At 39.9% G+C, this 15,314-nt stretch overlaps 1 protein-coding gene across 3 annotated transcripts; it reads left to right on the forward strand.

Moving 5' to 3' along the window:
- The first annotated feature begins 2,971 nt into the window (after nucleotides 1-2,971).
- LOC143425567 (anoctamin-4) lies at nucleotides 2,972-11,354 on the forward strand. 3 transcript variants are annotated; one of them, XM_076898469.1, is made up of 15 exons: nucleotides 2,972-3,215; nucleotides 4,683-5,016; nucleotides 6,097-6,244; nucleotides 6,854-7,136; nucleotides 7,216-7,367; nucleotides 7,425-7,670; nucleotides 7,796-7,995; nucleotides 8,065-8,202; nucleotides 8,268-8,485; nucleotides 8,557-8,865; nucleotides 8,928-9,237; nucleotides 9,326-9,531; nucleotides 9,620-9,910; nucleotides 9,986-10,288; nucleotides 10,740-11,354. In XM_076898469.1, the coding sequence occupies exons 1-15, from the start codon at nucleotides 3,177-3,179 to the stop codon at nucleotides 10,749-10,751; spliced, it is 3,189 nt and encodes a 1,062-aa protein (XP_076754584.1). In that variant the 5' UTR covers nucleotides 2,972-3,176; the 3' UTR covers nucleotides 10,752-11,354. The 3 variants fall into 3 exon arrangements, with proteins under 3 accessions (XP_076754584.1, XP_076754582.1, XP_076754583.1); XM_076898467.1 differs by having other exon boundaries at nucleotides 2,973-3,215; nucleotides 7,213-7,367; XM_076898468.1 differs by lacking the exon at nucleotides 10,740-11,354 and having other exon boundaries at nucleotides 2,973-3,215; nucleotides 7,213-7,367; nucleotides 9,986-10,549.
- Nucleotides 11,355-15,314: the final 3,960 nt, after the last annotated feature.

A 15,314-nucleotide genomic window follows, 5' to 3' on the forward strand; every position in this document is an offset into this window, starting at 1 on the left:
TCGTTTATTTCAGCATTTTCTTCTCTCTTCGTTATCTAATTTCGTATCCACGGTAGCAACGATTTTAATCTAGTCAATAATCGCGAACAAGACTCACTGCGTTCATTCAAACTTCCAGTGCAGTGAAATATGTATATCACATGCAACGGTGAATTCAGCAAACTATATTGGACCTTTTCTGCACAAGTACTTGGTATTTCAACAAAACACTCTTCATTAAAACTAATAATAGAGTGAAAAATAAATCAGTTGCAGTGGTGTCCGCAAGAATGTCAAAAAGGTAACAATGTACGATAACAGTACAATACAATAGCAAATCTAATAATAAATTAAAAGTAGTATTTAAATGCCTCTGAGGGGGGTATTTCAATTGCTATTAAAGGGACGATCGCCTTGCTTTAACTCGTCGCTATTGTATACATGTACACGTTACAAAGTTCCATACGCAAATTGAAACGTTAAGTATAGCAAAAGCGAAGTTAACAATTATGGTAAAATGTCAAAGTGTTATAAGATCGACAGACATTTTCTATCGATCACCCTTCTTTTTCAAGTATTCTACGTGACTTTCAGGTAGGTCTTTACCGTGAAGGTTACGCTACCGAAGTTATAGGCAATAGCAGGAATCTAGTTCCGTACTATTTCAGGAAAACCGTACGGCGTCTATATACGAAACTGGTTCAAGATAAATTTATTGCCATAATGATATCTTGGCAATAAAGAAATTGGAACAACCCCAAAATAGAACCACGATCTTTTAATTATAGCGTTACGCTTTCGCGACCGGCTGTTTCCTTTGTACGGGACGTGTTTAACATGAAAGTCGAGAAACACGCTAAATAATACAGAAGATGGATCGTCGTCGATATAGCCAACGTACATTAACCGCAATTACGTGGTCGCAACATTGGCCGTTCCCCAATGTGGATTGTAGATGTTGCGTGCAAACATACGCTCATCCCTCTGATGGTATTTCAAGTTCATGAGAGAGGCGATGTGCTATACTGACACGATACGTAACATATGTTGTGCTCGTTCGGTAACCATAGCGATTCGAAAACCTTATTGTCCAGTATATTCCTCGATCGCATACCTACACGAGGGTTAAGATCCTTGATAGCTTTCTGCGTGCATGTGTGACGCGCATCAACGTTTGTCCATGCGCGATCACACGTGTATATGTGTCGCGTAACGTGTAGAATTTGTGTACTGAATGTATTGTAATGTGTGTTTGTATGTTTGTAGGTGTGTGCATGCAGAAATCTCCACGTATAAATCCAGTAGTATATAACAAGAAGTCATGAACGAATAAGACATCTGGTAGGAAAGAATTACTTAAAAAGTATGTCGTTTAAGACGTTGTTGTGTGTCAAGAGGCGTGATGCATCGATACACTATGACGAATCATTAGAGAGGAACATTCGTAGTCACTCGTTACGTTGATAGTATAAATAAAATCACGTGCACCAACGCAGACATAGTTCGGGTATAAAAGAGAATATCGGCACACTCGCCACACTCGCAATTATGTGTACCTGTGTACGTGTCTTCATTCGTGCAAAGTCGTGTGTACATAGATGCCATTCGTAAATAACACACGCACGACCGTGTGCGACATATAAGTATCATTCAGCCACGAGGAGGTCAGTGTGTCTCACAGTAGTGCGGCGGAAGCGACCGGCATCACCTGACGAGTATGGACAACGCTTGACACTCGAGTACGCTTTACGGATTTCCAAGGAAGTGTGAGAAGTTATGTGAAAATTAAGAAGCATCAGAGAGGATCACTAGTGATCGTGGTGAAGACTTGCTGGATTTTGTATCGCTTTTTCTGTTTACACAAGTGATTTAAGTGGATAGGTGCGCAGCAAAATTACGCAGGACCAAACTCTGTCGCCTGTCTTCCGGACGAGACACGATCGTGATTAAATCGTCTACAAATACGATCGACGACTAATTCTTTTGCATGCTTCTCCGTCAGCTTTACGAGTATACTCTCACGATGCCTGTTAAAAGTTACAGTTGCAGGACACGGTGTCTTCTTCGATAATGAAACATTGTACAATTCTCAAGGGCATACAGTATACCGGCAATAACTATTGAAATAATCAGTCAGAAGAGATGGGACCAGATAAGATAATAACGAGCTTTCTAAAATCATAATTAACAACTGACATGCAACAACGTGCACGGCAATGAAGTGGAAACAGTAACGAGAAGATTATAAAGATCGTAAGTACGGAATAGACATTCGAAGTAAATATTTTACGACAATGTGCCTACGTGCATTTCACGACGCGATTACAAAGGTCGTACTTAATTATCTGAAAAGTTTTCGCTTTGGACAACGGATCCATAATACATCTATCTCGGATCTATCGACGTGAAAAACTCAACCGGAATGTCAGCACGTTTCCTGATGGGCCAAGGCCGTGCGAGCCTCTTCAGGTCGAGAAAAGTGACAACTATAGAGTAACCGGCTGGTGTCCCATTCATAATTGAGAAAGAGAGCGAAACCGTAGCGAGGTCGCAGCCTCAAACTGTAATCGATCATCGTTTACTACTAGACGAGCGATTAGAACCGATTACCTCCGGTTTTACATACGAACATGTCGATCGAACGAGATTCTCTCTTACATGTTGTCGATCGATTAACAACCGGAACAAACTCAGGAAGACAATTTATTGACGTGCCTGCATTTCCTTTCGCGATAGAAAGTGATCATTCTTGCGAACAGTATCAACAGCCAGCTGCCACTACTTCAACGCTGATCGTTCCACGTACGAGTTGACTATTGTCTTTTATTTCTCTCCTAACAATTAGCTATTTACGTGTAATGGGAAGCGCGAGAATCCTCGGAATCACCGATTCTCAACGGCGATAAAGTGCATGCGTGGGAAGTTACGCGTTACCTTGAGATTTTCAGTTGCGAGTGACCACGATAATTTGGCGGCAATTGTCGCGTTGCATAGACGTATTATTTAGCCTGAAACGTTTACCATGAAAATAGCTGGATCGAACTCGTTTCCTGTTGGAAGAAGGTGTATTCCACTGCCGTCTCGATTTACAGGACGACAGCGCCGATCAGAATTACCGGCGTGTTTGCATTTTCCTTAGATGTCACCGATGATAGAGGATTATTCTCGAGGTTGTTTAGAAAGCCTTTCTTAACGCAATGGATAACAATGAACTCCGTGTCGAGGATGAAACGCAGGTATCATTCCTTTCTATTTCTTTGTTGTCGTTATTGTTTTTAGATAGAGACAGAATAATCCTGTTGCTAACAAGAACACGTAAATTGTACGTAGGTTTGATATTTAATTGCAACGATGTACTGTCTATATGTATATTAATTTTGTATCGGTATTCATTATTTCTAGGGGAATTGTTATATTTTTTTATGTAAATATACCTTAGACTACTTAATTGCATGGATAGATAGAAGAACTATTATATTATAACTATTTTTATTATATAAAACTTACAAGTTTTATATAATAATACACTTATAAGTTTTATTGTAATTTATTGTATATTTCATTAGTTTTATTGTAATTTATTGTACATTTCACTAGTTTTATTGCAATTTCTTGTATATTTCAATAGTTTTATTATAATTTATTGTGTATTTGAATAGTTTCATTCTAATTTCTTCCATATTTCAATAGTTTTACTGTAATTTCTTGTATATGTCCCGTTTTAGAGGTAAGAGGGAGAAAGATATAGTAGAAAGCTATAAGCTAGAGTGAGACAGATAGTAACGACCCTGCTTTAGAACCCCTGGCGCCATCTCTGTGAAAAGTGCTCAAACTGGTCGCACATCGTTATCGACAGCGAAGTAAACTACTGAAGACTACTAGCGCCAACTCTTGGAGAAGCGCTGAACACTGGTCGGTAATTAGTTTCAGTACTTTCCGCGGAGATGGCGCCACGGGTTCTTGAGTGGGTCCGTATAATCTGTCTCACTCTTTCTTATAGCTTTTTTATATATCTTTCTCTCTCTTACCTCTAAAGCGGGACATATACAAGAACTTAGAATAAAACTAATGAAATATACAATAAATTACAAAAAAATTTAAGTTTCATGGAATAAAAATAGCTATAATATACATATAATGGAAACGATGAATATTTGAAATAAATGCATCGTTTTTCTCCGTATCTAATCGATGAATCTCGTCTGTGGAACTATCTAAATAATTAATCCAAACTGGTCATGCGTGATCTAAATTATTTGCGTAATTACACGCGATGGTATAAAAATGGATACCGTCGTTACTAAATTATTCAGAAAATTCTAACGTTCACGCAATAACTGGTTTGGTATCTAAATGGATCCTGTTTAGTTTATCCTTTTAAACGTTGAAATTGCAATAAATAAAATTGAATAATTGAAACGAGCTAGAAATCAAAATATTTAAATTAACAATAGGAAACAGTGTTAATATTTGACGTTAATATGAAAATTATTCTAATAAAACATCCTACCACCGATTGTATCGTTCTTAAGCGAGACCAAAAGAAAGAAGGCGAAAAGAATTAGCTCGTATAATGCAAAAAATTCTGATAGATGATTTCTAAACGTACGCAAGGCCTCTCGAAACGCGTGGCATTGCTTCGAGGTAAAAAGAAGTAACACACTGAAAGTAATGCAACAAATTATCAACGCCTATTTTTACAGAATGATCGAAGCAGACGGCAAAGTTCGTCCACGAACAACACGAACGTCTCCGAGCCAAGCTCGAGTAAATCTGAAACGGACGTGAACGCGATGGGAGAGGAGGATAGACCGTCGAAGGTGCCATCAACGAGCTCGACGCCGATGAAAACGAATTCCTCGACGGAATCAGATTCCCCCACGGTGAACAAAAGCATCCAAGTTGGGAGCAGCCGAGAGATGATCTATGAAATGGACAGGAATGGCGTTCCACCGAGCGGGTCGCCAAAAGCCTCTAGATTGACCAGAACCAGCGTTCATCCATCGGGAACGAATCTCACTGCGCGCGATGCTTTTGGTAGAATCGAGATAACGTATTCTCTGTCCAAAGAGCTTTCAGTTTTGGCGTTTATTTAAGTTGGAACTTAACGTAACTTCAATTATTTTCCTTCTTGATTCATGTGCAATTCTAAAGCTCGATGCCACGTTAGCATAGCCATTGAATCAACGCTACCTCGTTTCACGTGTCGTACAGTTTGATCGGCAGCGATTAGTTAGAAATGAGAATGTATTTACTTAAACCTCGGTAAACGAACGTTGCACGTGTCAAGACCCCGACCAGTTTCAATGGTTAATACACGGTATACGTAATGACACGCTAACATAGTAATGGTGAAAATAGGTCTAAGTCAATAAACCGCGATCAATATGCATATGAATGTCAGTGTGTCACGAATCGTGGATATTAATAATGCAGTCGCGACTTCAGCGTGGTCGTGAAGGTAAAGACGTCGCGATTGGTGGGACCCACTGTCGAGCAAACACGTGTCTCCCATTATCGTCTTCCTTTATTCCTTTCGTGGGACGTAAAGCTTTTGATAACGACAATTACATTCCCCTGTTCCACGTGGCATCGCGTTAAAACGTGAAAAATATGCACGCGACTCCTGTATGTTCGTTTGCCAACGTGGACCACCAAGGTCGGAGGATTTTCCATGGTTCGTTGTGCAATCAATTCCGCTTGAGCGTAATAAACGGGTTGGAAGAAACTTTCACGCAACAGGTGCTGACCAATCTATTTGCATGCGCTAGCGTGCTCAATGGAAAACTAATATTCAGAGTTACCACCGTTGAGACTTTCAGGCGTGAGTTGTTGTCCCCTTCGAAGAAACGTTTCGACGTTCCGCGAGCATTGCCACGATCTTATCCAGGATTCAAATGAACATCTGTACGTATCATGCGTGTAAAGTGCTGTTGAAGGAATTGCAATGTCTCTAACAGGGCATAGTTCACACCTGAGAACCTCGTTAGTGGTTGTATAATATAGTAGTCGTGCGATGTTTGATCGTGAAAGCTGCGTATCACTTTGACGCTTAGAGTCAAGTGATTATTTCAATTTTTCTTTCAAATTAATCTAATTTCCTTCTGTTTGTCGTAGGTCCTAAGCTTACAATACCAACCACACCGGACGACACTCCATCGTTGCTGGACACACCGATAGTTTCTGACGACGTACCGGGCGATTCGTTGCTGCAAAAGGATTCGTCTTCCGAGGCGGAAGTGGACCCAGAAACGCTTTACTTTCGGTGAGTTATATAAATGAGTTTCCGGGGAAAAAGGAAACGGAAAATAAAAGTGTACGAAGTCCTACATATTCGCATGTTAATACGAGCGGGCATAGCGGACGAATATAATGAATACCCTGAAGACTATCAGAAGTATTTCTATACTTAGACAGTAATAGACGGGTAACGTTTTACAAAGAGCGGTGTGCGTAAAATAACGACGTTTACATAATTAATCTTCACATCGCGTGGCCTCTGTCAGCAAATTAGATTATTGCGATTTTATGCCTTAATAAGTTTACGTCAGTTGCGGCTTATTTCTGTTCGTATTGGAGTTAATTTTAGACACGCTCTCTTTACGCTCGCTATACATATTCACCTTACTATTGGATTATTCTGAAAGAGTTCACGATTTTTCAGTTCCTACATACGCAACTTGGACGTCTTTCTTCAAGAAAAGCTTTCTTCCAAAGTCTTTTAAAATGCTTAGGTATCGTTAAGAAAATCTTGAGCAATCCTTGAAATAACCTTGACTACTTGCTGTAGAACTGATCGTCGTTTCCTAAAAGACTATCAATTATCCAGTTGTATCTCTCATAAATATCGTATAATGTTGTGTACCGCATTCAGAGATGGTCGCAGACGAATCGACATGGTGTTGGTGTACCAGGAGGAGAACAACGGAGTGATGACTGAAATAGAAGCGCGTCGAAAGGAGCAGAGGCGCGTCTTTCAGCAGAATCTGTTGAAAGAGGGCCTGCAGCTAGAATTGGAGCCAAAGGAGAACTCGTTCGACGGGAAGACTTACTTCTTGAAGTTACACATCCCGTGGAAGATCAAGGTTCAATACGCCGAAGTGATGAACTTGAAGTTACCCACCAAAAGGTTCATCACTATTTCCGTTAAGGCTTGGGTACGTCTATCCCAACGTCTGAACACGCACGAAGCTATTAACTGACTCACTAGTCGCACCTGTTACTTCCTACCAGCAGGGCGACGAGAACGGGAAAGAAAGACCAAAGCTTTGGGAGAAGTGGATGCGATGGGTGAAGTGGATAGAAAAGATACACACTTGGGACACCAAGAAGTATCCAGAGGAGCCTAGATTTTACGACAGCATCGACTCAGGCGATCGAGAGGAAAGGTAAGAGACGCGGAAATTATCTTTCAGATTGTAATTACAATCGTATTCCTCTTATAGATTCGTAGTGAAAGATAGGGATACGGCGTATACGCCAGCGCAAAGGTCTTTGATAGTAATGCAAATATTGTTGAGGGCAAGGTACGACGAGACTCACGAAAAAGCTGGTATTCGTAGACTTTTGGCGGATGGCACTTATCTCGATTGTTACCCGTTGCATGAAGGTCCGTACAATAAACCCGGACTCAATGGTGAAATCCTAGACAGACACCTACTGTACTTGATATGGGCTAGACCTTCCCAATGGTATTTCATACTTTGTACTTAACATTACTGTACTCGTTGTCATATTTGGTGTTTAAACATATTCGTTTTAATTAATCGTTTAAGGAGATTGGAAAAGATGAAAATAGAAATTATAATGTTATCAGGTATAAGAAACAACCACTTTGGTTGATCAGACGATATTTCGGCGAGAAAGTGGCGCTTTACTTTGCTTGGCTGGGGTTTTATACGAACTGTTTATACCCCCCAGCTATAGTCGGTCTTTTATGCTTCATGTACGGTATTGGAAGCATGGATGGACCTGACAATATACCTAGCAAAGAAATATGCGATTTTAATATAGCAGGTACATTTATCTCACGTAATTTTTGTTCTACTTGTTAATCTTCTATCTCGTTAAATAATTTCTTCCTAGGGAACATCACGTTATGCCCTGTTTGCGACAGAGCGTGCTCGTACCAAAAGCTGGGCAATTCCTGTTTATTTTCAAAGTTGACCTATTTATTCGACAATCCCGCCACTGTCTTCTTCGCGATCTTCATGTCGTTTTGGGGTATATCATATAAGTTAGAATCTCATTCTTCGACGAATATGTTTATCTTGTTACTTCTTATTCAGCCACAACATTCCTTGAACTATGGAAACGGAGGCAAGCTGTAATAGTCTGGGAGTGGGATCTACAAAACGCTGAGAACGACGAAGAACCAAGGCCCGAGTTCGAAACGACAGTGAAAACGTTCCGAATAAATCCTGTGACCAGAGAAAGAGAACCATATCTACCTTTGTGGTCTAAGGCTTTACGTTTCTGTGCCACGGGTTCCATGGTGTTCTTCATGGTAACAAAAAAATTGTCGAAATATCGCTGATAGAATTCCAATCCAAATTTGATCGATTAATTTGCATTTAGATATGCGTAGTTTTGGCCGCTGTTCTGGGAACAATCATCTATAGGATATCGCTGGTATCCGTGTTTTACGGTGGTGGTGAATCATTTTTAAACAAGCACGCGAAAATTGTCACATCTACGAGTGCTGCTCTTGTCAACTTGGTGATTATCATGATCCTCACGCGAGTTTACCACCGTTTAGCGCGATGGATGGTGAACATGGAAAACCCCAGAACGCAGACGGAGTACGAATCCAGCTTCACCTTCAAAATTTTTCTGTTCGAGTTCGTCAATTTTTATTCATCGCTCATTTATATAGCCTTCTTTAAGGTTTGTAACGACGGACATGCTTATCGTTCTAAGTTAAGAAAATTCATCGATGATTATTATAGGGAAGATTCTTTGTTCATCCTGGAGACGCGGAAGCAAGATCTTCCGAGTTTGTTCGGATAAAAACGGACGTGTGCGACCCGGCTGGGTGTCTGTCGGAAGTTTGCATCCAACTGGCCATCATAATGGTCGGCAAACAGTGCTTCAATAATTTCGTAGAGATATTGTCGCCGAAATTGTGGAATTGGTGGCGTAAAAGGAATCATGTAGCCGCTACAAAGGATCACGCGAGGCGGTACACTTATTGGGAGAAGGATTATCAATTGCAGGATCCTGGAAGACTTGCTCTGTTCGACGAATACTTGGAAATGAGTACGTGTACTCGAATTGAGTAATTAAGAACTGCTATTGCGTGTCGACGCGATGTTTCTCGCAAAACTCGATTGATTCCCTTTCACAGTTTTGCAGTACGGATTTGTGACTCTGTTCGTCGCCGCGTTCCCATTAGCTCCGTTGTTCGCGTTGTTAAATAATATAGCCGAGATACGACTGGATGCGTATAAAATGGTGAAAGAAGCGAGGAGGCCATTAGCGGAGAGAGTTGAAGATATAGGCGCCTGGTACGGCATACTGCGCGGAGTGACTTACGTTGCAGTGGTATCGAATGTACGCGTTAACTTATAACAGCTTCTCCTCAATCTTTTTTTTTTATAGATCGTCAATTCTTATAGCAAATCTCTTACGTTACACGCAGGCATTCGTTATCGCCTACACGTCAGATTTCATCCCTCGAAGTGTCTACGCTATCGTCTACTCCCCCACGCAGGACTTAGTGGGCTACATCGACAGTTCTCTGTCGGAATTTAATACGTCGGATTATCGTGATTACATGAAGAGCGATATCGACAATAAACATCCGGAAACTTGTCAGTACCGAGGCTACAGGAATGGGCCGGATCATCCCAACGATCCGTACGGTCTGAGTCCGCAATACTGGCACGTTTTCGCGGCTCGTTTAGCCTTCGTCGTCGTATTCGAACATATCGTAAGCTTCGTCGTAATTTATCCTCGATGAATAATTAATTGATTATTGAAATTAACACCGTCGTAATCCCATCAGGTCTTCGCTTTGACCGGCATAATGAGTTACGTGATACCGGACGTGCCTCATTCTCTGGCGACTCAACTGCAACGGGAGCGTTTGCTCGCCCAAGAGGCTAAGTATGAGAAAGGTATAAAGAGCAAGGACGACGAAGAGGATATTTTGTCGGTACTCAGGGAGGCGGGAAGCATAGGCAGGGCTGCTGGCGGCGCCAGAGGTAGCTGGGCGAGGCGATTTAGCAAATTGAGCGACGGTTTAGATGCCCACGTCGATGTAGCTTCCAGGCACAATAGAAACGGCGAGGGCTCGACCGTATGGGAGGTGACATAATTCCCTGATCATAAGCACCAATTGCGTTCCACCCTCGAGAGAAAATGTACTTAAAAATATTTTTTAAATGTCTTGTTCATTTGTACAGAATACTTTCTCTAGATGTGTGAACATTGTACTTAACTCTTTGTGGTTCGGTTGTAAACTCTATCACTTCATATTGCTTTTTTCAGTGATATTCACGAGAGAAATGGATATTTTTCGAATCTTTTTACATAATTGAATTCACCATACAAACATACAAAATACATACAATTATAGCACATCTTTAGACTCCAATAGGTTCGAAGGGATCGGTTCAAGTGTCTTTGCTATAGTTGTCTATGATGCCTTGTATAAAACGAACCATATCTACACCTCAAGGGGTTAAACCAAGTCTTACATATATACGTAATTAAAATAGCGAGTACAAATGAATGGAATGATAATTGTGATATTTTAGAACTTTGCGTGACGTGTGCATACTCGAGATGAGGAACGATCAAGTTCACATGCAATTAAGTGATAAATGCCAAAAGTATTTCAACGCTTTTTAAACGATCGGAAATCGTTTGAACATTTTTACGTACGATTATGAGGTCAACGCATCGTGTACGATTCAGGATACGAATGCTATCAGTATTAACGAACGACGAGAAACGACCTCTTTTGTGATGCTTAAAAATTTAATCTATTTTATAAAATTGTATTTATAAATCAAACTAGGTTTAAGTCATAACGTTAAGATCGTAATAGAGTATGAATAGGAAGTATGGTTAAAGAAATACTGATGTTTGTTGTTCCTAAATATTTGATCTCGTGACAAACTTTCCATTTTTAACCCTCTATAATCGAAATCTTGTCTGCTTGCAAAGGGAAAATAATTGCTGCACAATTGAGTGGGGTTTCCCATTATAAAGGAAATCTCGGATTAATAACTCGGATTAAGCGCTATAGAGGGTTAAAGGAAAATTATGTATATACATGTATGCTATTTTAAGCATCTTTTTCTATTTAAAAAGAGGTTTATCATTCCACCAAAGTATTTATCGATTAACAGAAACCCGTGTAAGAATGTGAAGAATTTGAACATTTTTATCAAAAACTTAAAACAAAGAAAAAAAGGGAAAGAGAACCGTAACTGTAATAACGTTGAGATTTTGTCCACGTCTTTCTACTCGTAGAAACATTTATAAAAAAAATACATGTATCATACATAAAAAAACAATAGTGACGCAATCGGTTGTTCATGTTTCTGTTGTACAAACGACCACCATTGTTATTTAGTTCATTATATAAAGATTGCAATGTACATATATAGACAGCGAAGGTGGATAAAGGGTCCTCTCGGAATCTACACAATATACTATTTATTATATATAACTTCAATGTCTCATTCTCCGTTTTACGCTTGACATTATTACAATAGTTACTATATAATATATATTTATAATAGTATACATACATGTGTAACACTAGCAGAGGTGTTCTCTTCCGCATTGGCCCCACGTTGGGCGCCAATTGTAAGACAACTGAGTTATTCGTGCGGAGATTTGCGAGGAGGCACAACAACACCAAAGGAGACTCGTGAAACCTCAGATTCGTCAATGCTCGTGAGATAACTCGCTCAAATGGAGATTAGAGACAGGAAAGAGAAGGCATTCAAGATACTAGATACATCTAGGCTAAATGGACGCAGTGTACAACTATCAGTTATATTCTCGTTTAGTTACCCGAATAATTACCAAAGGTATGAACCCCTAGTAGCTACTCAGACATCTAAATTGTTATAAAACTGACAATTAAGCAACTTAGAAAGCCAAATCCACCGGCTCCATTTCCTGTTGATTAGTTCCGAGTATCAATTTTACAGAAACCAGGTTGATTCTCCTTGGCGTTGATCAGTTTCACTTCTGAATCAGCCCAATTAGAAGTCAGTGGTCCTCCTACCTCTACTGGTTTTTAAGGAAGTACCGTTTCCTCGATTGTGGCAAATCGACAGTGGAAGGAAGGAAGGTAGAAGATTGTCGTCCCCGTATGAGTCCAGTTTAAATCCGTCCTTAATCTAGTGAGCGAGCCGCAATTACCATGTAAGTGAACGTTTGCTTGACTAGCAGAGGGTCTGCGAGTTAAATTGTAATCGACATTTTAGGGTACAAAGGGCAGAGTTTGACCTCTGCTGGTAAGTGAAGTTCAGGTCCACCCAATCAGCGAAATCTTCTAGTCGTTTACGAGGGTTCCACGATTTATGAAATGACCGAGATGTTTGCTTGTTCTTCGTATTGCCGAATGTTATTCGCAAGTTAACGTTATTCTTTTTATACAAGTATATATACACTTTACTTCTCTTACTTCAAAGAAAAAGAGACCATTCTGATGGACGCATTAACTCAAAAATGATGCGTTCTATGTTAGGTAAGAGGTAGGAAAATATAGCACTTAACTAGATCCAGGAGGAGCATTGAAATTAAACATGGTAGTTGGTGGACGTCCCTGCAACGGTTTTGGTGGTAATTTCGGCGTTACCGATCCTGAAAATTTATCAGATTATGCAAAAACGTGAAACACATTAACCGATAGTATATACTATAACGCGTTAGTAGCGTTACACGCGCCAGCAAGACATCAGAGCACCAACTCCCTTCCTTTCACCCTCCCTTCCCATCCACAAACTTTCTCTATCTATCGAATAATACTCACGGAAGACCTCAACTCCCACCCACACGAGGAACATCACCAAGACACGGCGCAGCCACTCAATGGACCTTGCAACATTCTGATAAAGGATAAACAAGAATAAAGCCGAATGAAGACGGCGTTGGAGAAAAGCTCGTGGCGAATGCAGTAGCATCCAACCATCTTTTCGAACAAGAAGATAAGACCAGCATCCGAACAAACGGAGGTCCTAGAGAAAGCAACAACTAAGATTTTCGTCTCACCCTGCACCGCTAGGGAGTTGCCCCAGCGATCAAGTTCATTGGCCAGTTAGAAGACAAGTTCATCAGGATATTGGACCGATGGATTAAACTCAACCCCTCCCCGATTCTTAGTACCACTCCTCTGGTCCAGTACTCCATCGAGGTCATTGCAACAGCTCATGGTTAAGCAACTCCGTCATAATCTCCAAACCCAATGGGACGTACCGTTTTAGGGTCGATTATCGCGAATTTAATAGAGTCACGCAAAGACGCATATCCCTTCTTCGTTCAGAGGTCGAGTAAGTCCGCCATCGTATTCGCCCTCGCCAGGCGTGGCCTATTCCACTTGGTGAAGATATCCTTTGGGCTGATGAACGCCACTGCAACTTTATAGAGGTTGATGGACCGTCTAGTCTGACCCGAATGAGAGCCCCACGTTTTCGCGTATCTGGATGATATCATTCCTGACCGATCTGGATGACAGGGAATTAGTTCACCCCAAAAAAGCCCGCACCCCCGTGATGTAAGAGAAGGGCCCACCCAGTCTGTGAAGTTGCTTCGTCGTTCGCAAGGGTTTCACGATTTGTGAAATGACCGAAATGTTCGCTCGCTCTTCGTGCTGCCGAATATTATTTGCAAGTCTTATACATTATTTTTTTTATACAAATATATATACACTTTACTTCTCTTAGTATACAAATACATATATACATGATACAGATATATACACGTTACACATGTACATATTCATTTTTTTTTCTGTTTGCTATTGATTCTCAATTTATATGCATAACTCTATATGTATATTGGCCTATGATTCATTCCATACTGCACTTTCTCGCGTCTTCCTTTTTAAAATCTAAAAGTGTATCACAGTTGTGTTGAGGGATAGACAGGGATTATTTTTTCCTGTTTTTCATTTTTTTACTTCTTGTTTTCTTCAAAGAAAAGGAGACCGTTCAGACAACCGAAATCGATACATAGCCCATTCAGTCAGATCTCCTTGGATCTGATGGACGCATTAACTCAAAAATTTTGATAAACGGCTGCGATGAAATGTATCCTACATTCCTGGTAATCTCTTTTTTCGAAAGCGACATTCGTCCTGCTTGCAAAATGGTTTACCTCGCGATATCTCCAAAAATACAGGCTATCCTAAAGGTTTCCCTGTACCAGTTTATTTTAAACTGCTCTATATAACATTTCAATTTTGTTTCTTGCTATCGAACACACTGGAAAAGATCGCATGGAAATCAACTGGGAAACCGCGCGTGTCATGTATCTCGTAAAATAGAAAATTTGCAAACTATATAAAAAAGTAATTCGTCATTTCTGTACAATTTAAAAAGAAAGGTGGAAGAATTTCAATGCGTTTCCATTCCTATTTTCTTCTCCCTAAATCGTCTATAAGTAAGAACATTTTTAGCAATTTGCCCTACAAATATTATTGCTTTTGTGATAAAGTTACAGTGATGAATATTTCTTTTTTTTTTTTTCATAAGGAATCTCGGAGTAAAAACAATTTTTGTTACATACTCGTACGCTTTGCAACATTTAGTACAACGTGTATGTGTGCGTGTTGCGTGTAGTGTAGATACAGAAATTTTGTTTGGAGCAAACATTATCGTGGAAATGACTATGCTTTCTCTCTGTTTCATTTGTGATTCGTACGCATATTAAAACTATCGTGCATTATCCATCGATAAGAGGCTAAAATGTGGAAAATTATCAAAGAAACTCTGCTCTGTTAATTTATAAAAATACTTTATAGATCTCAACAACAAAGATTGATACGCTCTATCCAGCCAGGCGTTTAATCTGTACACATTTCATTTCTTTGAATATTCTTCACGGTTAAATAGCTTCAACTGAGTTCAATCGATCGAACAAGATACAAGGCCTTATATTTACTAGTTACATATTCGCTTGGTAAAAAAACCTCTAAAAATATACTATACACGATAAAACATTCTATATCATTTCGAAAAATAAACTTTCAATAAAAAATAGCGTCACATGTGTTAAAAAGACAAATCGTCGAAAGGAATGTAACAGCATCTCATCACGTATGGGCCGTGTCGCTAGAGAAACTTTTCGTTGAATTAATGCATTTATTAATC

The sequence above is a fragment of the Xylocopa sonorina genome, chromosome 7 (assembly GCF_050948175.1).
Source record: "Xylocopa sonorina isolate GNS202 chromosome 7, iyXylSono1_principal, whole genome shotgun sequence".
NCBI lineage: Eukaryota > Metazoa > Arthropoda > Insecta > Hymenoptera > Apidae > Xylocopa > Xylocopa sonorina.

What these genes read in the sequence shown, in the direction of transcription:
- LOC143425567 (XM_076898467.1), top strand. Translation starts at nt 3,177, where the DNA reads ATGGATAACAATGAACTCCGTGTCGAGGATGAAACGCAG. An exon ending in GTGTCGAGGATGAAACGCAG is followed by an intron (nt 3,216 to 4,682) that starts GTATCATTCCTT and finishes CTATTTTTACAG; the next exon opens with AATGATCGAAGCAGACGGCA. An exon ending in CCAGAAACGCTTTACTTTCG is followed by an intron (nt 6,245 to 6,853) that starts GTGAGTTATATA and finishes TACCGCATTCAG; the next exon opens with AGATGGTCGCAGACGAATCG.